Source organism: Zophobas morio, unplaced genomic scaffold (genome assembly GCF_036711695.1).
Source record: "Zophobas morio isolate AGI-343-1 ecotype UQ-CSIRO unplaced genomic scaffold, CSIRO_AGI_Zmor_V1 ptg000012l, whole genome shotgun sequence".
NCBI lineage: Eukaryota > Metazoa > Arthropoda > Insecta > Coleoptera > Tenebrionidae > Zophobas > Zophobas morio.
In genome coordinates this window covers 20,177,131-20,204,604 of record NW_026972117.1, presented here as the reverse complement: position 1 = coordinate 20,204,604, position 27,474 = coordinate 20,177,131, and the positions used below count along the sequence as shown (strand labels likewise).

Genomic DNA, 27,474 nt, shown 5'->3' with positions numbered 1-27,474 from the left:
GCAATTGTCGATGCTTTTAGTGCGATGTAAGCGGATAATGCAAATGTTTGTTTATAAGTTACTTTTTTGGAACTACGAATACATATATGTATAGACTTTGTTTATGGAACAAAAACGACCTGGTTTGTACAGACTTAATCTTATGATAAATGGTTTCCTATGCTCAAAGTGATAAATATCTGGACAGAGGAATCACGGTTTTTAGTCATCGGGCTCAGGTGTTTAAGTAACGTAAATACAAATTAATTACATAACAAAAAAAGTGAATCATTTTAGATAATTTAAATGATAATTTAGTGAGTCAGCCTTCATTCCAGATGTCCCCCAAGAGAAGGAAAAAATGATAAGAAGTCGTAAAATAATCCCGATACAATTTATATAAATCAATCGGCGCTTTGTTATCAAACAGAACAAAATAACTGCAATCTAGAGATAATCTACCGAAACACCTGAATCGCAAAAACATAAAACACCAGGTATGTATTCAACTTAATCACAGTTTAAATGTAAACATCCAACCTCCGAATATCTGTTTCAGAGGCCGTTACCACTAATCAATGAGAGCATTTACGGAATCATAAAATATTAAAGAAGCAGCAGCTTTCCCACATCAATAATAAACAAAACCTTCTCTTCATAAATAAAAACTTCGACATTTCGACATAATTCCAATCGATACATCGAGCAACAGGCTAATTTTCCATCACAGTCGCCACTTCACTCCACAATAACGTACGAAAACCTTATCTTATCTCAGAAAATTGTGATAAAACCAGCTACGTGTATGTAAATCAATCCATTACGCAAACATTGCAGCAGACTGTCGGCGAGCAGCAGAGCATCGTCCATGACTTACCTTGAGATGCTACAAGCCTAGAGTAACGAAGAATGCAATGTCGAAGGACAAGGATACCCTCCAGGTGCCGGTGCCAGACATCAGCGACGAATCGCGGGACCACAGCTACAGACATAGCTTACAGCCGAAAGGGGTGGCTGAAGGACCGATCTTGAGACACACGCGCTCGCACAACTATGGAGCGAAAAAGAAAAAAGTGAAAGTGCCACCCATTCCTGAAGTGGAAAGTGAAATTAAAGTGGAGGTGATTAACGAACAGGTGAAGGCTGGGAAGAAGGAGAGGAGACATAGGGATAGCAGAGGCTCGCGGAAGAGCAGCCAAGCGAGCAGTAGGTTAGGGATCGACAATGTGGCTTTCGAACTTGAAGACGGGACGAAGATTTCCAGGGGAAATAGTGCCGCGAGCAGTGTGAGGTCGTCGATGAGGGATCCCAGTGTGCAGAGTTTAACGTAAGTAAAGTTGGTGTTAATTTTTCAAATCATCATGTAGTTGACAATTATCTATCACAAGTAACCTCCCAAAAATTTTGTTCCGATACTTTTTCAAATTTTCGGTGCACTTATAATAGTATGTTAGAATTGACGAGAATTGTTTATGCCGGTATACATTTCTACACAGATTTGCAAAAGGATGGTACAAATAGATACACATTTTTAGTAGGCGTTTTTTATTCAACTTACTTTTACACTGGTATGTTATCATTACAACGACAAAGTTAAGTCGACTAACTAATAATAATAATATATTCACTATATTTTAAAGTCCCGCCTCCATAGATGCTGTACTTTGGCGCGTGTTATACAAGTGAATTGTGTATTCAGGTATATTAAAGTGGTGATGGAACAGTCGATTCTTTTGGAAAAAGAATTGAACTTGTCAGTAGAGTCTAAAACTGAAACATCCAAAATATGTTAAAATACAAGCAACACAGCATTTCAAAGTTTATATGATATTAATGTAATTAATCAATCAATAAAATAAATTCCATCACTTATATTGTTTTCGCACCCCGCATAAGTGACTTAAAATATAATATGTTATTAAAACATAAATACTTTTCTATAAACATGTTTTAGGTTTTTTTTTTTCAAATGACGTCATCGTCTTTTTGAAGGGAATGAATACATTTAAAAAAAAAATTGGTCTAAAGAGTTTAGACAGTACTTCCCTCGTTGTCGGAAACTTGACGACTGCATGCCTATTGTGTTTTTTTTCTCATTACATTTTTGTAGTGGGAATTTAAAAAAAAATTGCGATGACGTCATCAACATTTTTGCAAGGACACGTATATCAGTTGGGATAGATGTAGTGTAATACTAAGAATAAAATTATTATATTCTCAAATTTTCGGGAAAATGAATTGGGTCGTTTGAATATTGATTTGTAATAATCAATAAAATAACGAAACAATTTACTCACGTATACCTACGTATCAGAGGCAACTGAAAATCGTGTATGTATAAACATTGTTAATTTAAGATGACAGGCGTAACAGCATACGTGAGAGCCAAACACAGAAACTGTAAACAAAACGACCGTCGGTTTTATTGCTTCGACTTCCGCTTATTATATAAAACATTGGGTTTTATTTTAATTCTTGACGGTGAAATTCACAATTGGTTGATTATAAACATGTCTATTTCACATTCGCGGAATCAAGTGAACGCATAAAACAAATGCAGGTCTGTAATGTTAAAGTCGATGTAAATAAGCGTGCTACCCTTATGTTTCAACCGAGTTTTTCCTTTAACAAATTTTGTGTCTACCAAATTGGGTTGGTTGGGGTGTAATACTAATAATAAGTGTTGCCTTTAATTTAATCAATAAAATAAATTGACTTCATTAATTTTTTTGAACCACCTCTTAAGAAAATCTAAAAAATATGAATGGAATGATAAATCACAAGTACAAACTCATCATATTTTTTGCATTTTAGATAGGATTTATTCAGCAAAATTTAAGGGTGACGTCATCAATTTTTTTAGGAGGGATGAACAAAAACATTTTGAATAAAAGTTTACCATGCTTATAATAACTTTAAAATATTCCCAAGATTTCAAAGCATTCGGTTTTGTAATTCCTGATTAAATCGATAAAATAAATTCACGCCTTCATTAATTTTTTTGAGTCACCCTGCATATGCAAATCCAAAAATATGAATGGAATGATAAATCACAAGTACAGACTCATCATATTTTGTACATTTTAGATACGATTTATTCGGAAAACTTTTGAGCTGACGTCATCAGTTTTTTGTAGAAGATAACCAAATATATTTTGACTAAAAATTTATTATGCTCTTTATAACCTTAAAACATCTGCAAGACTTCAAAGCATTCGGTTTTGTAGTTCCTGATTAAATCAATAAAATAAATTTACGCATTCATTAATTTTTTTTAGTCACTCTGTATATGCAAATCCAAAAACTATGAATGGAGTGATAAATGACAAGTACAGGCTCATCATATTTTGTACATTTTAGATATGATTTATTCGGCAAACTTTCGAGCTGACGTCATCAAGTTTTTGGAGGGGATAAGCAAATATATTTTGACTAAACATTTATTATGCTCTTTATGACCTTAAAACATCTGCAAGATTTCAGAGCATTCGGTTTTGTAGTTCCTGATTAAATCAATAAAATATATTTACGCATTCATTAATTTTTTTGAGTCACCCTGTATATGGAAATCCAAAAAATATGAATGGAGTGATAAATTAATTACAAGTACAGACTCATCATATTTTGTACATTTTAGATATGATTTATTCCACAAACTTTTGAGCTGACGTCATCAAGTTTTTGGAGGGGATAAGCAAATATTTTTTGACTAAAGATTTATGATGCTCTTTATAGCCTTAAAACATCTGCAACATTTCAAAGCATTCTGGTTAGCAGATTAAAAATTAAATTTCAAAATGTTGTTTTATAATTTTGATTTTTTTTCCAAAAATCTGGACGTTTCGGGTGAAAAGTCGATTCAGAGTTGTAAACTACATGTGTAGGACTATGTTATTTTATACAATTGAAAACCCATTTACTATGTACAATTTTGAAGTGACGTCATCGCTTTAGTGGTGGGGATGATTCGACAAATTTTGGTTAGCGTTTTACCATCTACATGATATTCTTAATATAAGTACAAAATTTCACAACAATCGGTCGAGTACTTTCGGAGATTATCTGTCTAATAAAAATCCGTGACAACAGACGGACAGACGGACAAACGGACAGACGGACGGACAGACGGACAGACGGACAGACGGACAGACGGACAGACGGACAGACAGACGGAAATGGGAGACCTATTTCTTCGTCTTCTAGGGGTCATGAAAGATCGAGAAAACGTAAAAGTAGAGAGTCGGCCGACGGACTCGATTACAATACTTCCTTTGCTTACGCTCGGGAAGTAATAATAATAAAACATCAAAGAAGTTGTAAGAATAATCATATAACTTCAGTTTACGATTTCTGTGTATGCATAAATTTAAAAAACTAGTAGGTACCATTAATATTGGTATAACGGGCGACAATTAATATAATAAGTTTTCAAAAAACCAAGGTGGTTCCTGTCAATCTTTGTATGTATGTCTTCTCACTAAGATAATAATAATTATAACTCTAGAGTTTAATTTTGGCACGTGCTGTCTGGATTTTTACAGTTTCGAGCCTGATTTCCTTAATTTCAACAAAAATGCGGCTTAGTAGTAAAAACGTCAAAATGTAAGTGAATAATTAATTCCTAATTTGAAGGAACAAATAATTTTAAGACTCAGACTTGACCTGATCTATTGCCCCAGAAATAGATTAGCAGCTGATAAACAAATTCGAAAAAACACCTACTTAGGAGAGGGGAGTATTCAGTTATGAAAGGCCATAGGAGGCTTGACATCATCGAAGTTTGAATGTTTCAATAATTTGAAACTGTTACCTTTTTACTTTCTGAGTTTAAGCTAAGCTATATATTTAGTTTATCGGATGAATGCCCATTTTTACGTTTTCTCGACGTTTCATGACCGCTAGAGTACGAAAAAAGTAGTCTCGCCTTTCCGTCTGTCTGTCGTCTGTTTGTCTGTTTTGTAACGCTTAACAAAATCCCCCCCCCCCACCAATGAAATGACGTCATCTCCAAAATTTACAACAGTAAATTTTCTTTTATTCCATAAAATAAGATGCTCCTGCACATGTGGTGTATGAATCCGTCTTAAGTTTTCATCCTCGACGTCCAGATGTTTGGAAAAAAAAATCAAAATTGTATAAGAACATTTTGATAATTAACTTTGAAACTGCAAGTAAAACCTTTATATCATACTCATGGTAAATTGTTATTCAAAACTTATTTGTTTATTCCCTTTCAAAGAATTGATGATATCATATCAAAATTTTGCCGGATAAATCGTGTCTGAATTATGCCACATATTATGTATGTGCTCTTCTGGTTTATCAATACACTCATAGTTTTTAGAATTACTTATATAGAGTGACTTAAAAAAATAAGGAATGAGTCAGTTTATTATATTGAGTAAATCAAGAAGAATTGACTGTATTTACGTGAAAATTTGGAAATACAATACTGTTATTTTATTCGCGTCATTACCCTTACTTTAACATTACATACCTATTTTAACTTATAAGGGGTATCATAAAAAAATAAAACTCCCTAAATCAATCTTATAATTTTTCGAAAAATCTGAATTTATTGTACTGTACTTCACAGGCTCTATATTTTTGGTATAATTTGTCGTTCAATTATCGGTTAAATTATTAGAATTAACCTGTTAAATTGTTTCTTGCCCTTTCGGTATTATGTAGTACAGAACTATTGTAATCGAGTCCATCGGGCGACTGTCCATTTTCATGTTTTTTTGACGTTCCATGACTCCTAGAGTACGAAGAAATAGGTTTTCGGTGCGTGTCTTTTTGTCGTTTATCAATTTTTAGTAGACTAGAGGCCCGATTATTATCAAATTTGATATAGTATGTTAGGAAAATCGGGCAGATGGTAAAATGGTAACCAAAATTTGTCTAATCATTCCGACCAACAGTGGAATGACGTCATATCCAAAACTTACAACAGTACATAAATAGAATTTAAATTTTATAAAATCGCATTGTGATTTATGAATCCGTTTTCACACCAGACGTTCAGACTTTGTAAAAAAAAAGCAAAAATGAAATATCCTTCGATCAATTGGTTTTTTATTTAAAGTATATAGGTATAAAGTTTCAAAAAAATGACTTCTTTAATTTGGGGCAGTATCTGTCTAAGAAAATCTCTAATAGAATGGCAAATATAGAACAGGCATCCGGAAGCAAAAAACCGACATTCTTGTATTCTATGAACTCTGAAAAATAAAAAAGCTACACGTATAAAGAGTTTTTGTCTGACGATCTGTAGAGAAAATGAAATGAATTACTTATAATACGTCTTAACGTTAAGAAGAACCACCAGTTATTTGATGATTTTTTTTCGTTTCTTTATTTCCTTTCTGCCTTTTCCTTGTTATTAAAGTAAAAGTTTAAATAAGAAAATAATTTCGAAAGATTTCTGGACTTACGACTTAATTTTCGGCCATTAACTTCACTTTTTCGTATGGATTTCAATTAAAATTTTTACAGACTTACTTAAAAAAAAAAACAAAAAACAAATGTTTTTGAATATTGTGATAAGGTTTCATTTCAGTTGATTAAAAAAAAATAAGACTAATTGTATAAGAGTGTAACATATATATGAATATCAAATAAAAGAAACACGTGGTATATACCACGTGTTTCTTTTAGTTTATACAACCCCTGTAACTTTTTACTTCCTGAGCGTAAGCAAAGGAAGTATCATAATCGAGTCCGTTGGTCGACTCTCTACTTTTACGTTTTCTCGGCCTTTCATGACCCCTAGAAGACGAAGAAATAAGTCTCCCATTTCCGTCTCTCTCTCCGTCTGTCCGTCTGTCCGTAGATGGTAAAACACTAACCAAAATTTGTCTAATCATCATGCGATGACGTGAGTTCAAAATTGTACATAGTAAATGAATGGGTTTTAAATCGTATAAAATAACATAGTTCCACACATGTAGTTTATGACTTCGAATTGAGTTTTTACCCGAAATGTCCAGATTTTTGAAAAAAAATCAAAATTTTGAAACAACATTTTGCAATTTAATTTTGAATCTGCAAAACCGAATGCTTTGAAATCTTGAAGATGGTTTGCAGTTATGACAAGCATGATAAATTTTTAATCAAAATATATTTACCTATCCCCTCCAAAAAATTGATGACGTCAGCTCAAAAGTTTGCCGAACAAATCCTATCTAAAATGTACAAAATATGATGAGTCTGTACTTATGATTTATCATTCCATTCATATTTTTTGGATTTGCATATACAGGGTGACTCAAAAAAATTAATGAATGCGTGAATATATTTTATTGGTTTAATCAGGAACTAGAAAACCGAATTCTTTGAAATCTTGGAGATGTTTTAAAGTTATCATAGGCATGATAAATTTATAGTCAAAATGTATTTGCTCATCCCCCCCTAAAAAATTGATGACGTCACCTCGAAATTTTGCTGAATAAATGCTTAAATGTGTAAAGAATGATGAGTCTATACTTGTGATTTATCACTAGATTAATATTTTTTAGATTTGCTTATACAGGGTGTCTAAAAAAAATAATGACTGAGTCAATTAATTTTATTGATTAAATCAAGAAATACAAATATGTAATACGAAAAAAGACATAATAAGTTTGCAGTCGTCACGTTCCCGACAACGAGGGAAGTACTATCTAAACTCCTTAGACCAATTTTTTATTTTTAAAGATAAACATATAGTTCTTTGAGCAAATTTGTATCATTTTAAAAGATCAGTTATGTGAATAAATGACATGAGTGTCAATTTTTCAACCTACTAGATTGTCATCTACTCATCAATAAATTTAATTTTTCGTCTACTTTATTGAATAACTTTTTAAATATTGATTTTAGAATATTGGTTGCTTTTGACTTTTTAAATAAAGTTGACGTCATTTCCAGTTCTACCGGAAGTGATAAAAAAAATGTGAGTTTGCTATCACATAGATCTTTTAAAATGATACAAATTTGCCAAACAACAACTGCAGATTTATTTTTAAGAATAAAAAAGTTACAGGGGTTGTATCAAATAAAAGAAACACCCTGTATATATAAGCTGCCCCAACACTTTGAGGGTGGAACATTTGAAGATTTCGCACTTCTGAAAAAAATTCTTTGATGCTGTATTACAAAACTCATAATATATTTGTATAGATTTAGGATTCAACCTAAAAAGAAAGAATAACGATACCACATACAGCAACATTTTTTGACCAACAATTGCCAACATTCAAAATTATGAAAAAAATAGTCGTAGTTAAAAATTCTCGACTTAACCATATTTGATGGAGGTCTAACGTTTTTTATAAAACTTTTTAATTATCTTGCCTTGACAACGGTATAAAAATTAAAAAGTCATATTAACTTATTTACATAAAGTGATTGAATTTCCAAATTGTCAATTTTCTCATACACAATATTCAAATGGGACATCCAGATCTTATTAAGATTTCCAAACCTATTTCTAACGCTGTTTTTTTTAACATTGGTCTAAAGTTATTTACACAAACTTCCCTCGTAGCTGAAGTCCAACGTTCAGACAAATTTAATGTCACAGAAAAAAATTCACTCGCGCACGTGAACGAGACATAAGTTATTCGAAACACCCAGCGAATATTGCATAATTTTTGTAAAGTAATTGTAATTAATACTCAAGGCGGATTCATTAACCACAAGTGTAGTAATATATTATTTTTTAACATTTAAATAATGTATCCTCTACAAAATTTTTGGGGGGATGTTATCAAATTGTTGGTGGGGATCATTGAAGAAATTTGTTTAGCCTTTTGCCATCTACATGACATGCTTAATTCACACATAAAATTTGACAACAATCGGTACAGTAGTTTGGGAGATTATCCGTCTAATATAAATTGACACAGACGACAGATGGAAATGTTAGACTTATTTTTTCAATGGACCCTACTACACTTACGCTCGGGAATAAAAACATAAGAAAATCTATATTTAAAGTTACTCCGATTTTCTTGTGTGTTAAGAGAAGGTGCAAAGTTCTAAACCGGCACTTTTAAAAATAATGCATCTGAGAACTTTTAAGTGTTTTTACTTCCCGAGCGTTCCTTAATATGGTTTATCGAATTACTGGCTACCTTCATGTTTTGCCCACGTTCCATGCCTCTAGAGTTCGACAAAAGTGATCTCTCGTTTCCCTCTGTTTATCGTGCGTCGATTTTTATTAGACATATTATATTATAATCTCCGAATCTACTAGACCGATTGTTGTTAAATTGTATGTATATATTAGGAATATTCAGTAGATGGTAAAACGCTAACCAAAATTTGGCTAATCATCCTCATCAACAATTTGATGACGTCATCTCAAAAGTGTCTACATTAAAATTATTTAAATCTTATACAGTAATATTTTCTACATTCTACACTTGTTTCAATTCGTAAATAATTTGATGATGTCTTCTCATTCTAACATTCTTACTGTCCAAGTTTTATATTTTTATGGTATATTTGACATTTAGACATACCTACAACCGTACGGCAGTCATTTTTATTAAACTATAATGCTATCGAAAACAATAAAAGCCAGATGGAGGTGTGTAAATACTATAATTGGAATCATTAAGTCTAAAAGCGTCTATGTTAAGTCATCATTATAGATTAGCCGACCTAGAAATAAATTATACGATGGGAAAAAAACAAATAAACAACAAAAGTTTTATGTTGAACAGAAACGTATTTAAACGCAAAACGTTGAAAAGATCAACTCTTTATTAGTGTTCACTCTAGCATTAGATATATATGTTTTGGGCTAACTGAACTTTAGCCGATTGTAGGTATACACCAGTAATCACATTCCTTGCGACATTTAACTATTCACGTATTAATAAAATTTTTAGTTTTCTCATTTTCCTTCATAAACACAGAACAATGAGAAAAGCAGCTTCGTCGTTCAGTGCCAACTTGAGGACGTCTATTATTGATCGTAGTATACCGTGTTTTTATTATTTTACTGTTTATGTTTTATATAGGTATTATCCAAAATAATTTTCTTATCTATGCTATCATTTTTTTATAACTTCTCAATAAAAGTTTACTGTAGTTTGTGGCATAATTTCCGAGTTTTCACAGAACCACAACATTGTAAGGTGTGGTCGCTATTCTAGTCCAAGTTTTTTTTTTTTGGAGTTTTAAATCTATTTATCTACTGCATCATTACATTTACTGAATTTTTGTCGAAATTTTTCTGGTAACATATCGTTAATAAAAAAAAATAAATAAAAGGTCAACGACGTGAGAACCCTGAAGTACACCGGATGTATTTGTGAAAGCACAGGTTTAAGAACAGAAGCCACGTTGCTTCAATAAACTTGATAACAAGATAACAATTATTTAACGTCAACAAAAATAAATAAAGATTAAATTTTAGAAACAATTAAACATAAACAAGTCGTTTAATAGGCTTAAAGGTAACGTTACAAAAATATATCTAATTTACGGCCATAGTTTATGGAAACTTTAAAAATTCACTAAAAGATGTGACCAACAAATTTTTGTGTGATATGTCAAATTTGCCTATGTAATTCGATTCATGTTGTAATATTAATTTCGCCCAAGCACTACTTCATACGAATCATGAATTTTATCACATTTATTATCGGCCATCTGGCGTTGCTATGCATATTCGTTTGCAATTCATAGCTTATAAAAATAATCGTCTTTTATAAATTCGCAATTGGTTTTGATTGTTTTTGGTAGTAAAAAACTGTCAATTTATACAGTAATTTTTTTTACAAGTTGTACTAGTTTTGTGTCGTGCACATTTATACCAGTTTGATAAATTATCAGTATTTCATAACCCCGATCACTAATCCCACTTCGAATTGAATTGAAAAAACGTAAACACTCTAATCCAAGTTGATGGACAATACTTATTTGATACTGTTTTTAAGAAACCAAAAAAATTTTTTGAAAAACGAAATTTGCACTGTGAAATCCCATCACAACCATCATGCACCAGTATCATTATGAACATCGACAGTGACGAGAAAGCAACTTTGAAAAAGTTACTGTCCTTGTTTTCTCTGATTTAAACTCTACTAATTCATTGTCTTTCTTCAGGGTGGTGCGCGAGCAATACTGCTGCTATGCAAGATGGACGCCTTGTGAAAGAGCCTTATTCGCAGCTGTTTGTGTTCTAAGTTTCATCGTCATCGTTCTAATCGTAGTTGTAGTATTGGTAGCTGTAAACCCTGCTAAAGATGACGACAGTGCTACCAACAGCACCCAATCGTTTTTCTCAATACTAGACTTCATAAAAGATTAAACTTGTAGACTACAGTAGCCTGAAGATAGTTCAAAAGGCTTATATTTCATTTTTATGGAGGTGTAAGCTTGTGAAAGATTTCACAATGCAAATTAGCTGTAGCAATATCTTTCATTTGAAAGAGATTTGTATAACAAATAGAATAGTGAAAATTTGTAAGTATATACAAATTCATTGTTTGTGATATATTCTTCGTATTTGTAAGAATAATAACGTATTGTAGCGAATACAATCAGGATATTGTACGTACGTAATTTGTGCAAGTATGTAACAGATTATGAATATGACGAACTGATTAGAGAAGTATTACGTCAATTATTTATATGGACATTAATATTAGAGTGACATGTAATTATACTTGAATTTGATTCTTTGCGTCAGTAAGAATAATATACAATTTGAGAATATAAATGCTTTCAAGTTTGATTTTGTAAAATTCGTACTTTAGTTTAATTGCCTTTCCCTTGAGTGGAACGTCGGGATGACGCAGCAAAATATTCCGTCGAACTTGGTAAAATCTTGGTTGGTGGATCAATATTGCTGACATGTATATGGTATCAATATAACTGAGTACATCACCTGTGTACCTCTGGATAGATCCTGTTACGCTTTTTTCTAGACTTTCCGTGCATCCCACTGTCTTAAACTGGAAACGAAGTATTGCGCAATGACACATTTGTGCAAATTTAACGATTGTGTGACCAAAATGACCCCAGGTATGTATTGATGAATGAAAGTAAAACTTCATAGTTCTCATAGTTGTAGTTGGAATCAATATCACGTATACCTAAACACCTTCCTGTACATACAAATAATCAATACTGCCTTATTTCGCTTAATCTGCACTACACGTTCACTTTATGGCAAACTATTATCGAACTATTTAGAAACTGACAGGCATGTTGTTGTCAGTATGTAGCTATTTCTGCACCCTCATTTAGCTACAGCGGAAGGCAGATAATGCGATCCTCTCTTCTCTGTATCAATTCACACCATTCCAGTTATTCTCTAAATGGTAAACGGCTTATATTCGTACAATTGCGTAATAAGGCTTTTATTGAGTTCCATAAAGCTCTGCCTTCTATAAACAGGAAAGACTAAGCAAAGAGAACCAGTGAAGTTTAATTAATGCTTTGCATTTCTCATAATTCCGTAGAGTGATACTCCTACACACGGAATTAAGTTTTCTGACGAGGCGCTGGCCGAGTTTATAAATCATTCCGAGAGCGGAGCAGGATGAGATGGGTTTGCGCATTTTAAGTGCAAGAGAATTTTGTGACATTAAATTTTAATCAAAAGCTAATCTTACTGAAGTTATTGATCTAATTTTGCTGTTTTGAATTTCAAATTAATAAAATTAGTTGCAAAACTGTAACAGGTGCAAAATTTTTATGAAACAAGACAGCAGGCTGAGCATATTTAACATTATCACAGTTGGGTAAACATTATAGATAGTCGTAGCCATTTTATTTCAAAATATTGTTTAGTATAAACTAATGTCGGTACCGTATCTTATCATTTGTACGAATTCGTCACTTCAAATTCTGTGTCGTGAAAACCCACATTTTGTTTGAAATTCTAAAAGTTGCTGGGAAAGCTCACGTATTACGATGGGGTAAATGGTCATAGGTTCTTCAGGCACATTGATCAGGAATTACAAGTCGTTAAAAATTAAGTAGATAAAAAAAGTGTCTAAAACATGGAAATTTATTTCAAAAAAATAAACTTTCTTGGAAAAACAAAACAAATATTAGTACCTACAATTTGACATTTCGCAATCCGTTTTTTAAGCTTTTGATTTGTCGAAATAAATTTAACATATACATAGATTGATTAGAAGTAGCCAGTTGGAAAGCAAATTTCATTCAATTAAAAAATGTATCTCTTATTTATATATCGTTATTTCTTTTGTTCATCACACTTTATTTCGTGTTTAGTACACACATTATGTCTACTGCTTTTTTAAATAATTTTCGGAGAGAAATACGAATTTTAAATCTTTGGATTTTATCTGCTACAGTGTCATATAGGGCCTCTTTACTCAGTTATTACCGTGTTTAACTGCACAAGGAAATGAAGTCTTAATGGATATAAAAATAACTTTACTTTTAAAATTTATTTTAAAAATGTTTCAAAGATATGTAATAATCATAAGTGTTTGTTATTATTTTCCAAGCACAAGCTAAGGAAGTATTGTAATAGGGTCCATCCGGTGAATGACTATCTACTTTCATGTTTTCTTGACGTTCCATGGCCCTTACAGTAGGAAAAAATAGGTCTTTCGTTTCCGTTTGCCTATAATTTCATCCGAAACTGCCAGATCCATTGTTGCCAAATTTTATATGTATTTTAGGAATATCGTGTAAAACGCGAATTTGTCTAATTATCTCCACAAACAATTTAATGACGTCGCCTCAAAATTTTCCATGGTAAATTCTATTTAAAGTTTATAAAATAACATACTTTTGTACTTGTAGTTTATGAATCCGCCTCAAGTTCTTACTCTAGGCATCTATATTTTTTTGACTTATAGAATTGGGGTCACAAATAAAAAATAAATAAAATTTCGCAAAATCATGTTTTATAATTTTTTGAAGAACAAGGAACAAGGAACGAGGGAAGTTATATCTAAATAACCTTAGACCAATTGTTGTTATTAACGATTATTTCGTATATTTATGTGTTGTGGTTAGTGTAGCCATTAGATGAATATCTAACGAGAATATATTTTTTGGTAAAATATATTTCCTAACTTTAAAAAATTTTCCAACCTTTGAGTTGCAGTTTATGGTGGTCTACAACAGTCCACACTAATCTATTAAAACCCTAAATTTTAATAAATTTTTTGATCAGGTTTTTCTTTGATTCTTTGTTATTAAGTGCTGCTCGAAATTTTCGGAGTTGTTTAATTAAAGTTCGATTATTGGGTTTAAACCTTGGCTGTAATACAAATTAGTTTTCATTACCTGCTTAACAAGCATCAGAATGCCAGATTTGAACTAAAACCGGTTGCAATCGAGTCCATCGGGCGACTTGCAAGTTTCATGTTTTCTGAGGGTTTCATGATACTTAGAGTACGGAAACATAGGTCTCTCGTTTCCGTCTGTCTGTCTGCCGTCTATCGTCTGTCCGCGTCTGGATCGACTTTTATTACATATTCTTCTAAACCACCAGACCAATTGTTGCCAAATTTTATATGTATATTAGGAATATTGTGTACATGATAAAACGCTAACCAAAATTTGTCAGATCATCCCCACCAACAACGATATGACGAATAATATAAAAATAAAAATTGGTCTAAAGAGTTTAGACAGTACTTCCCTCGCTGTCGGAAACTTGACGACTGCATGCCTATTGTATTTTTTTCTCATTACATTTTTGTAGTGGGAATTTAAAAAAAATTGCGATGACGTCATCAAAATTTTTGCAAGGACACGTATATCAGTTGGGATAGATGTAGTGTAATACTAACAATAAAATTATTATATTCTCAAATTTTCGGGAAAATGAATTGGATCGTTTTGAATATTGATTTGTAATAATCAATAAAATAACGAAACAATTTACTCACGTATACGTATCAGAGGCAACTGAAAATCGTGTATGTATAAACATTCTTAATTTAAGATGACAGGCGTAACAGCATACGTGAGAGTCAAACAGAGAAACTGTAAACAAAACGACCATCGGTTTTATTGCTTCGACTTCCGCTTATTATATAAAACATTGGGTTTTATTTTAATTCTTGACGGTGAAATTCACAATTGGTTGATTATATACATGTCTATTTCACATTCGCGGAACCAAGTGAACGCATAAAACAAATGCAGGTCTGTAATGTTAAAGTCGATGTAAATAAGCCTGCTACCCTTATGTTTCAACCGAGTTTTTCCTTTAACAAATTTTGTGTCTATCAAATTGGGTTGGTTGGGGTGTAATACTAATAATAAGTGTTGCCTTTAATTTAATCAATAAAATAAATTGACTTCATTAATTTTTTTGAACCACCTCTTAAGAAAATCTAAAAAATATGAATGGAATGATAAATCACAAGTACAAACTCATCATATTTTTTGCATTTTAGATAGGATTTATTCAGCAAAATTTAAGGGTGACGTCATCAATTTTTTTAGGAGGGATGAACAAATACATTTTGAACAAAAGTTTACCATGCTTATAATAACTTTAAAATATTTCCAAGATTTCAAAGCATTCGGTTTTGTAATTCCTGATTAAATCGATAAAATATATTCACGCCTTCATTAATTTTTTTGAGTCACCCTGCATATGCAAATCCAAAAATATGAATGGAATGATAAATCACAAGTACAGACTCATCATATTTTGTACATTTTAGATACGATTTATTCGGCAAACTTTTGAGCTGACGTCATCAGTTTTTTGTAGAATATAACCAAATATATTTTGACTAAACATTTATTATGCTCTTTATGACCTTAAAACATCTGCAAGATTTCAGAGCAATCGGTTTTGTAGTTCCTGATTAAATCAATAAAATATATTTACGCATTCATTAATTTTTTTGAGTCACCCTGTATATGCAAATCCAAAAAATATGAATGGAGTGATAGATCACAAGTACAGACTCATCATATTTTGTACATTTTAGATATGATTTATTCCACAAACTTTTGAGCTGACGTCATCAAGTTTTTGGAGGGGATAAGCAAATATTTTTTGACTAAAGATTTATGATGCTCTTTATAGCCTTAAAACATCTGCAACATTTCAAAGCATTCTGGTTAGCAGATTAAAAATTAAATTTCAAAATGTTGTTTTATAATTTTGATTTTTATTCCAAAAATCTGGACGTTTCGGGTGAAAAGTCGATTCAGAGTTGTAAACTACATGTGTAGGACTATGTTATTTTATACAATTGAAAACCCATTTACTATGTACAATTTTGAAGTGACGTCATCGCATTGGTGGTGGGGATGATTAGACAAATTTTGGTTAGCGTTTTACCATTGTTTAATTCTTTTTAAGAATTCGTTTGTGTGGAAATTAAACGCTGTTTAACAGAACTACATTTATTTCCCGAAACACGTCTGTTCGTCCAGACGACTGCAGTACAACTCTTAGTGCCGTTTACACATGTTCGGCACTGCTAAGCACTGCTAAGATACAAGCCTCCCCTTTCGGCACTGTCGGCCGGCACCTCAAATGGTGCCGCCGCAGCTGGCCTAGGCGGCGGAGACATATAATAAACTCAAACATCCCGACAATATTTATTGGCGTTAACATTGCTCCCCGGGTTGAAATGTTCACTGTTTCAACGAATATGTTACAATAGTATTGTTCTAATGTCTATGAATAAGAGAAAAACAACAATAACAGTTACAAGGTGTTCAAAATGGTTTGAAATACTGTCACTCACGCACTCCACCTTCGATAGGAATCGCACATATTTTTGTGACAGGCCTTTTAAATGCACCGCGCACTGTTCGCACAGTCACCACCCGGGTTAAACCATCTTTCCCAGGATGAAGTTCTTCAATGCGACCCAATGGCCACTGGAGTGGTGGCGCGTCGTCTTCTTTCAGGAGTACTAGGGCTCCCAATTTGGGTTGATCGGAGATGGTAGCCCATTTATAACGTTGTTGCAAATTATTGCGATATTCGGCAGCCCATCGTTTCCAAAAATGTTGCCTCATTTGCTCCAACCTCTGGTACTGAGACAACCTTGTTGGCGCCACTTCCGTTAAATCTGCTTCCGCTGATGCCAATAACGAGTCGCCAACCAAGAAGTGACCTGGTGTTAATGCTTGTAGGTCTGTTGGATCGGAGGAAAGGGGAGACAAGGGTCTGGAATTCATGCAAGCTTCCAGCATCGTTAACAGCGTGTACATGCTTTCAAAATCAAGTACGGCATTTTTTACCACCCTTCGTAAATGGTTTTTGGCCGATTTGACCGCGGATTCGTGTAAACCGCCAAAATGTGGAGCTCGTGGTGGCATAAATTTCCAACAAATTTTTTGGTTTATTAAATGATCTATTACCTTTTTCTGAAAATTTGGTGATTGTAATAAATTGTACAGCGATTTTAATTCTCGGTCAGCTCCTACAAAATTTTTAGCATTATCCGAGTAAATTGTGTCAACCTTCCCCCGGCGCGCGACGAATCTCTTAAGTGCGTTTAGAAACGATTCGGTGGTGCAATCACACACCAATTCAATATGAGTGGCCTTAGTTGCGAAACAAACAAAAATTGCAATGTAACCCTTAATTCTTTTAGTGGTTCTACCACGACCATTCTTTAATAATATTGGGCCTGCATAATCGATACTTGAGTACTGAAATGGTCTTGATGGTCGGACCCGTGACTCAGGCAAATCTCCCATAAATTGTTGGTAAGACTTAGGTTTAGCTCTAAAACAAATTATGCATTGATGTATAATTTTTCGCACCGCGTTTCGTCCTGAAATTAGCCAATAACGTTGACGTATTGCGTAAAGTGTTGCAAGACACCCGGCATGCAAATGTGTGATATGTGTCAATGTAATTATCAATTTTGTTACACTGTGACTTTTTGCTAATATTAATTGATGTTTTTGATCGTACTGAATGGGTGCATGTCTCAATCTTCCTCCTACCCTCAATAGTCCTTTTTGGTCTAAAAACGGGTTTAAGTTTATTATTTTACTGTGATGTGATAATGGTTTACCTTTTTTCAAAGATTCAATATCATTATGAAACGATTCCCGCTGACTTATTTTGATTATAATGTCGTGTGCATTATTGAGTTCGTTACGGGATAAAGTTAAACTACTAGGCTCTTTACGCGAGGAATCAGAAGTCGAATTATTTCCAATTCCGACCATAGGTAATGTAATGTTGTTTGTTTGTAGACCTAACTTTCTCGCTGCGTTTTCGCTAATAACGTGAGAAGTTGATGCGCTATCAAGCAATGCCCTTAATTGATGCTCTTTACCGTTTTTATCAAAAACTTTGATTAATGCTGTGGAGAGAATGACAGTTTGAGAAATCAGAGACACACAATGACTACTAATGGGCGTTAATGTTTCAACATTTTGCGGAGTATGTTCAATGTGGAGTAACGTGTTGTGTTTTCTGTTACACTTACGACACTGACTGTGGGTACAAGTGTCTGCTTTATGATTAGCTTTAAAACAATTCTGGCATAGTTTATGTTTTTTAATTTCATTGATGCGTTGTGCGACTGTCATTTCTAAAAAGTTTTTACAACGAAATAATTGATGATTTTGATTGCAAATACTACATTGTATTGAACTTGTGGAGACATGAGTTGCAGATCGTGTCATGTAACCTTTCTGAATAGGTTTTGCACTTTGGTTCACATTTGTATTAAACTTATTATTGGTACTGAATGAAGGTAAATTTATGTCTGGTGGTTTGACATTGCAATTTTCACCGTCCGGCAAACTAACCGCTTCACCGGTTTTTTCTAAAAGTTTTTCGGCGTCGATAATAATTTTGTAATAATCGTTTTCAAACTCAATCAAATCCGTGTCCCGCACCTGAGAAGGGTCTAATTCTGCAATTTGAAAATGATAATCTTCATATTCACGCATACATGGTTCGACATCCTTTAATAGCCTACTAATTTCTAGTTTTTGATCAACATTTCTAGGATTAGTGATGAATGTCTGAAATCGCGTAAGACGTTGTTTTACACCTGCTCGTTTGCTTTTTAAACTTTTAACCGTATTTGGCATGGTAGTTGTTTTGTAATTTATCGAAAGTTATAAAGATTTTAAAGAAAATAACACCGATTTGATAATTAAAACATACAACGCCACACAGATACCGAAAGCTTGCAAAATTCACAGGAATACGAATAGGAATAATTGGAACGACCTGACCTTTCGATGTGTTCACTCTTGGAGGAATTGTTGTAATTTGTTGTGTCGTGAAGGGTGGCGAATCCGTGCGCGGGAATCTTCTACCACAGCTGCATCACGTCACTTTTTGCGATATGCTCAGTGTTGAGCTCGTAATCACTATCACGGTTCGAAGGACCAAAATGTTTAATTCTTTTTAAGAATTCGTTTGTGTGGAAATTAAACGCTGTTTAACAGAACTACATTTATTTCCCGAAACACGTCTGTTCGTCCAGACGACTGCAGTACAACTCTTAGTGCCGTTTACACATGTTCGGCACTGCTGAGATACAAGCCGCCCCTTTCGGCACTGTCGGCCGGCACCTCAAATGGTGCCGCCGCAGCTGGCCTAGGCGGCGGAGACATATAATAAACTCAAACATCCCGACAATATTTATTGGCGTTAACAACCATCTACATGATATTCTTAATATAAATACAAAATTTCACAACAATCGGTCGAGTACTTTCGGAGATTATCTGTCTAATAAAAATCCGGGACGGCAGACGGACAGACGGACGGACAGACGGACAGACGGACAGACGGACAGACGGACAGACAGACGGAAATGGGAGACCTATTTCTTCGTCTTCTAGGGGTCATGAAAGATCGAGAAAACGTAAAAGTAGAGAGTCGGCCGACGGACTACAATACTTCCTTTGCTTACGCTCGGGAAGTAAAAAGTTTATGAATCCGTGTCGAGTTTTTATGCTGAGTATCCAGATTTTTGTAAAAAAATAAAAATAAAATTGTGTAACAACATTTTACTTCCCGAGCGTAAGTAAAGGAAGTATTGTAATCAAGTGCGTCGGCCGACTCTCTACTTTTGCATTTTCTTGACCTATCAGGACCCCTAGAGGACGAACAAATAGGTTTCACATTTCCGTCTGTCTGTCCGTCTATCTGTCCGTCTGTCTATCCGTCTGTCCGTCTGTCTGCTGTCCCGGATTTTTATTAGACAGATAATCTCCGAAAGTACTGGGCCGATTGTTGTAAAATTTTGTATATATATTAGGTATATCATGTAGATGGTAAAACGCTAACCAAAATTTGTCTAATCATCCCCGCCACTAATATGATGACGTCACTTGAAAATTGTACATAGTAATTGACTTTTAAATTGTATCAAATAACATAGTCTTACACATGTAATTTATGACTCCGAATTGAGATTTTATCCGAATGCTTTGAAATCTTGCAGATGGTTTACAGTTATGATAACCCTGACAAAATTTTAATCACAATATATTTACTTATCCCCTCCAAAAAATTGATGACGTCAGCTCAAAAGTTTGCCGAATAAATCTTATCTAAAATGTACAAAATATAATGAGTCTGTACTTGTAATTTATCATTCCATTAATATTTTTTGGATTTGCATATACAAGGTGACTCAAAAAAATTAATGAATGCATAAATTTACTTTATTGATTTAATCAGAAACTACAAAACCGAATGCTTTGAAGTCTTGGGATGTTTTAAAGCCATCCACAAGCATGGTAAATTTTTGATCAAAATATATTTGCCCACCCTCCCTAAAAAATTGATGACGTCACCCAAAAATTTTGCTGAATAAATACTATCTAAAATGTACAAAATATGATGACTTGGTGCTTGTGATTTACCATTCCATTAATATTTTTTCGATTTGCGTATACAGGGTGACCCAAAAAAAATATCATTGTATTTCAGGAGCGAGGGAAGTTCTGTCGAAACAACTTTCGACCAAGTTTTACAATTTAACTTTCTCTTCTGAAACATTTTTAAGGTTATCCTTAATCTTAAATTAAATTTTTTTAAATTGTTTATACAGGGTGACTCAATTCATTTTATTGATTAAATCAGAAACTGCAAAACCCAGCGCTTTGAAATGTGACAGACGTTTTAACGTTATCGTAACATGGCAAATATAGGTTCCTTACAAAAAATTATTGGCGTCATCTTAAAATTTTGTCGAATGTGTGAAGTATGATGAGTCTACACTTGAGATTTATCACTGCATTTATATTTTTTAGAATTGCTTATACAGGATGACTCAAATGAATCAGTTAATTTATTTTATTGATTAAATCGGGAACGATTCACTCCATTTTCCCGAAAATGTTGGAAAAGCACTATTATTATTCGTATCCAAATTGACACACATGTCCTTGCAGGAATGTTGGTGACGTCATCACAAAATTTGGTAAATTAAAACTCATTTGACACATACGCGTAGCACGCTTTTTTCGTTTACTTCTCATAAAAAAATTGGTCTAAAGAGTTTAGACAGTACTTCCCCGCTGTCGGAAACTTGACGACTGCATGGCTATTGTGTTTTTTCTCATTACATTTTTGTAGTGGGAATTTAAAAAAAATTGCGATGACGTCATCAACATTTTTGCAAGGACACGTATATCAGTTGGGATAGATGTAGTGTAATACTAAGAATAAAATTATTGTATTCCCAAATTTTCGGGAAAATGAATTGGGTCGTTTTGAATATTGATTTTTTATAATCAATAAAATAACGAAACAATTAACTCGCGTATACGGCAACTGAAAATCGTTTATGTATAAACATTCTTAATTTAAGATGACAAGCGTAACAGCATGCGTGAAAGTCAAACAGAGAAACTGTAAACAAAACGACCATCGGTTTTATTGCTTCGACTTCCGCTTATTATATAAAACATTGGGTTTTATTTTAATTCTTGACGGTGAAATTCACAATTGGTTGATTATAAACATGTCTATTTCACATTCGCGGAACCAAGTGATCGCATAAAACAAATGCAGGTCTGTAATGTTAAAGTCGATATAAATAAGCGATGCTACCCTTATGTTTCAACCGAGTTTTTTCTTTAACAAATTTTGTGTCTACCAAATTGGGTTGGTTGGGGTGTAATACTAATAATAAGAGTTGCCTTTAATTTAATCAATAAAATAAATTGACTTCATTAATTTTTTTGAACCACCTCTTAAGAAAATCTAAAAAATATGAATGGAATGATAAATCACAAGTACAAACTCATCATATTTTTTGCATTTTAGATAGGATTTATTCAGCAAAATTTAAGGGTGACGTCATCAATTTTTTTAGGAGGGATGAACAAATACATTTTGAACAAAAGTTTACCATGCTTATAATAACATTAAAATATTCCCAAGATTTCAAAGCATTCGGTTTTGTAGTTCCTGATTAAATCGATAAAATAAATTCACGCCTTCATTAATTTTTTTGAGTCACCCTGCATATGCAAATCCAAAAATATGAATGGAATGATAAATCACAAGTACAGGCTCATCATATTTTGTACATTTTAGATACGATTTATTCGGCAAACTTTTGAGCTGACGTCATCAGTTTTTTGTAGAAGATAACCAAATATATTTTGACTAAAAATTTATTATGCTCTTTATAACCTTAAAACATCTGCAAGATTTCAAAGCATTCGGTTTTGTAGTTCCTGATTAAATCAATAAAATTAATTTACGCATTCATTAATTTTTTTGAGTCACCCTGTATATGCAAATCGAAAAAATTTGAATGGAATGATAAATCACAAGAAGAGACTCACCATATTTTGTACATTTTAGATATGATTTATTCGGCAAACTTTCGAGCTGACGTCATCAAGTTTTTGGAGGGGATAAGCAAATATATTTTGACTAAACATTTATTATGCTCTTTATGACCTTAAAACATCTGCAAGATTTCAGAGCATTCGGTTTTGTAGTTCCTGATTAAATCAATAAAATATATTTACGCATTCATTAATTTTTTTGAGTCACCCTGTATATGCAAATCCAAAAAATATGAATGGAGTGATAGATCACAAGTACAGACTCATCATATTTTGTACATTTTAGATATGATTTATTCCACAAACTTTTGAGCTGACGTCATCAAGTTTTTGGAGGGGGTAAGCAAATATTTTTTGACTAAAGATTTATGATGCTCTTTATAGCCTTAAAACATCTGCAACATTTCAAAGCATTCTGGTTAGCAGATTAAAAATTAAATTTCAAAATGTTGTTTTATAATTTTGATTTTTTTTCCAAAAATCTGGACGTTTCGGGTGAAAAGTCGATTCGGAGTTGTAAACTACATGTGTAGGACTATGTTATTTTATACAATTGAAAACCCATTTACTATGTACAATTTTGAAGTGACGTCATCGCATTAGTGGTGGGGATGATTAGACAAATTTTGGTTAGCGTTTTACCATCTACATGATATTCTTAATATAAGTACAAAATTTCACAACAATCGGTCGAGTACTTTCGGAGATTATCTGTCTAATAAAAATCCGGGACAACAGACGGACAGACGGACGGACAGACGGACAGACGGACGGACAGACGGACAGACGGACAGACGGACGGACAGACGGATAGACGGACAGACGGACGGACAGACGGACAGACGGACAGACGGACAGACAGACGGAAATGGGAGACCTATTTCTTCGTCTTCTAGGGGTCATGAAAGATCGAAAAAACGTAAAAGTAGAGAGTCGGCCGACGGACTCGATTACAATACTTCCTTTGCTTACGCTCGGGAAGTAAAAAGTAAAATTCGCAGAATCAAATTGCATAATTTTTCGAAAAAGCTGGAATACACTCCAGGGCCGAGGGAAATTGCCTTTGAGCAATTTTTTAATCTAAACTTAGAATTAAATCCGAGTATAGTCTGTGTAGAACCTTAGTTTTTTTTTTTTAATTCGTTGCTCTTTTTAATGGTAAATGAAAATTAAGTATATTCATTTCCAGAGATAGTTAATTTCCTTGTTCTTCAACTAATAATAGATAAAATGAAACTCCAATGAAATTTATTAGAACTTTAAACATAATTCTCTACTGTTAATCTCTAACTTCAATGCATTTTTGACTTTCTGTTTAAGTTCACACCAGGGGCGGCTGGTCAGGGGCGGCAGGGTCGGCCACGCCGTACCAGTCATTTTAAAATACTTAGTAAGCGTTGAAATTAGAAAATAAAAAAAGAAATAAAGTTTGAATGTACGTTAGGATAGACCATATATATTAAAAATATATTTTATTATATTGTAGGTACAAAATAAAGCATTTGTTGCTAATTTTAAATGCTGATAAACACGCTTTGCCGGCGAGATTTCGGCAAGCCGTACCCAGGAATGCATTATGCTCGATGTTTCGACTTCGTAGCAGCTTACGGTTTCATCGTTCTCTTTGTCTAGTACACTGTAGTAGACAAAGACCTGGCGGAACGTATGTTGTGCCAGGTCCGGCGAAATCCTCCTTCGCCGTACCCAGCAACGCGAATTTAGTTTTTAAAACGCTTAATATTTAAGATAGCTAACCAAATTACAAAACAATAACGGCTTCGATGTTCTTCAGTGCATACTATTTTTTTTTAATAATAATTGTCGATTTAATACATTTTTCTGTGTATGAATAATAAACGAAAAAAATTACATTAAATTATCTAAAATTTTATTTTTCGTACATAACTTAGCTACAACATAAATGCGCTTTTTCTGTATTTTTAGCATCTAAGCGTTTTCAGATATTTCAGAAACGAATTTAAAGTTTTAAATCATTTTAATTTTTCAATTATTCAATTAATTTATTTGACAATTTGTCATATACATTAAAAAAAATAAATGTAAATGAAGATAGTTAACAGTTGGTACTTTTATTATTACTTTTTTTATATTTTTTAACTGCATGTCATTATTTAATTATTATTATTTAATTGTGGATGTCCGGGGTCGGCAAGCCGTATGTATAGCCGCCGGTCGACGGGGAACTCAGTAAAAATAATGTTTGGGTGGTTCTCAATTAATGATAAAGCAGAACAAGTAGAATTAAGGATTAATAGTATTTGGAATCAAACTGACATTGTCAATTTCCTATAAAAAATTATTTTAACAGGTCGAAACATTTGAGATGTTTTGTACATCCTGGCACGTAAAATGTCAGTGGTTAATGAGTAGTAGCCATACATTACAAAAATATATAACACCAAGGTGTAGACTCAAAATATTTGGCCGACCCGAAATTTTGACCCACCAGCCGCCACTGGTTCACACTGTACTAAGGTTGCCAAAGATTTGATATCGGCACTGCAACTGTGTAGACTTATTTATAATGATTTGTTCCTTGTAATCAATAACTTATGTTTGAATGTTTCAGAGTGGTTCGTGAACAGTATTGGTGTTGTGGAAAATGGACTCCTTTCGAGAGAGCGCTTTTAGCAGCAATTGGTGTTTTGGCAGTTATTATAATCATTCTAATAACAGTTGTTGCCGTAATGGCTACAAAAACTGGTGACAAAAATGGTGCCAAAAGTTTATTTTTTCCGTACTTTAATTAAAGTAATTAGTAACAAAGTGTTTTGTAAGTAAAGTGCCAATGAGTTTGCGCGTTGTCTGGGTTGTGCAACCAAAACATAAAGAAATATTTTTTACTCAAATACGTAGTTATACATGAAAGATTAAAGATTAAAGAATTTGTTTAACGAAATGGATAATAATAATCTACGGTCCAGTTACTATCCTTAGATGAATGAAATACTTATATCATATCTGTTATGTAGTTTAGTCTTCCAGCATTGTAATTTTCAAGTAGGTAACTTGTATGAAGGAAAGTGGTGCTTTGTAAAAAAAAAAACAGAATCTGTGATTCAGATTACTGCAATACATTAATACCGTAATTTAGATAATGTTTACAAACAGTTACGAATTATCTAGTAAGTATATAATTACACATACTAAATATATTTGAAAAAATAAATAGGCGTTGAAAGAATGTTGAAATATTTACACGAATATAGTGTTGAAATTTTTTTACAATTACTACTGATGGATAGTGATAAAAACGACGTATTTATGAATAACAGAAAATTGTTCATAAATGGGTAAGTCTCATGAATGTGGATAAACAAATTTCTTATCTATTGTAATTTAGTATACGAAAAGTATACTATACTTAACTAATAATAAAACTTTTTCCTTGTTGGACATCTTTAGATATCGCGTTACCATATAAATAATGTAAACAGTATTATATTGTAATTTACACAAGTATTTGTATATGTTAATGAAATTTTAATAAAACGGTGTTAATAAATTTTTTATACTCTAACCCTACTTTCTAAGTAATAATGCAATAATCATTCGGAACTCCTGTGTGCATGTAGTTGAATAAAGAAAAAACGGCGGGATTATATTTAAAAATGTTCCTCAAAAATTTACATATTTACGACGTTTTTAAGTTATAATTAAATTAAAAGTTTCATTCAAGATTTTAGAGGTAGAACTAGTTTTAAATATTAAAATAGTCAAGTGTTGTAAAAAAAATTTAAGTATGTCGACCCATTCTGCAGAGACGGCTCAATTTACTGCAATAATATTATATAACCGATTAAACAATTGCTACGATTAACAACACTACAATTAAAATGAAAATTACCGGGAGTTGAGAATGGTGCCCAGATGTGTACTGGTTTCAAGATTATACTGTTATCTTATCATTACCTCTGTCATAAAAAATGTCAAATGTTGCTAAATGAAAATTCCTGTTATAAATCCTAGAAGTTGCATAATTTAAGGTGGATCTGAGTTTAAGACAAAAATAAAAGTCTGTAGCTGCCATAACTGGATTGAAAATAATTTTCATCACACTACATTAGATATACAACGTTGCTAAAAGTATGGAAGCAGTTGAATACCTCTAGAACGGTCAGTTGGATCTTTTTGAAATTGAGCTATATGTAAAAATATTCAAGCTCTATTTTATGCAATTTTTTTAAACTCTAAAGTTCATCAGTTTTCAAAATGTAAGGCTAACATTATTATTTTAAATAACACCACTAGTTAAATCGTCAATTTTTAAATAGAAGATTTTTTTCTGAATTCAGAACTGTAACACATGCATATACTTTTTTAACTGAAACGGCAAATAAAATGATAAATTATTTATATGAGCACACTTTAAAATAGAAAATTGTAGTTAGCTTTGAAAATACTGTCATCGACTTGTCAGTGTGAACGAATAGAAATCTTGATGATGATATGCTATGGCGATAGACGTCGAAGCAATACCAAAGTAGCAGCACTTTAAAGAAAACCATCCCAATCGAGAACAAGTCTCTAAGTTGACGGTTTCAAAAACATTGCGCAGAAGAAAATACGTATGACGAGAACTCTTTTTAATATCATGTTAGATATCAACTATGAAAACCCTAGTTTACCTGTAGTTCTGGTTCCAACAAGATGGAGCACCACCTCACTTCGGACGTCAGGTACGTCATTACTTGAATTAAACTGTTCCTAGAA

At 32.9% G+C, this 27,474-nt stretch overlaps 1 protein-coding gene across 3 annotated transcripts; it reads left to right on the top strand.

Moving 5' to 3' along the window:
* Positions 1-357: 357 nt before the first annotated feature.
* Positions 358-26,266, top strand: LOC135127978 (uncharacterized). 3 transcript variants are annotated; one of them, XM_064054719.1, is made up of 4 exons: positions 370-476; positions 539-732; positions 817-1,306; positions 11,083-11,698. In XM_064054719.1, the coding sequence occupies exons 3-4, from the start codon at positions 894-896 to the stop codon at positions 11,285-11,287; spliced, it is 618 nt and encodes a 205-aa protein (XP_063910789.1). In that variant the 5' UTR covers positions 370-476; positions 539-732; positions 817-893; the 3' UTR covers positions 11,288-11,698. The 3 variants fall into 3 exon arrangements, with proteins under 3 accessions (XP_063910790.1, XP_063910789.1, XP_063910788.1); XM_064054720.1 differs by lacking the exon at positions 11,083-11,698 and adding an exon at positions 25,331-26,266 and having other exon boundaries at positions 358-476; positions 539-1,306; XM_064054718.1 differs by having other exon boundaries at positions 371-476; positions 539-1,306.
* The last annotated feature ends 1,208 nt before the right edge of the window (positions 26,267-27,474 follow it).

Excerpts from the sequence above, each read along its gene's own strand:
- LOC135127978 (XM_064054719.1), top strand. The coding sequence starts at position 894 with ATGTCGAAGGACAAGGATACCCTCCAGGTGCCGGTGCCAGACATCAGC. Across the intron at positions 1,307-11,082 it reads CCCAGTGTGCAGAGTTTAAC|GGTGGTGCGCGAGCAATACT; the intron begins GTAAGTAAAGTT and ends GTCTTTCTTCAG.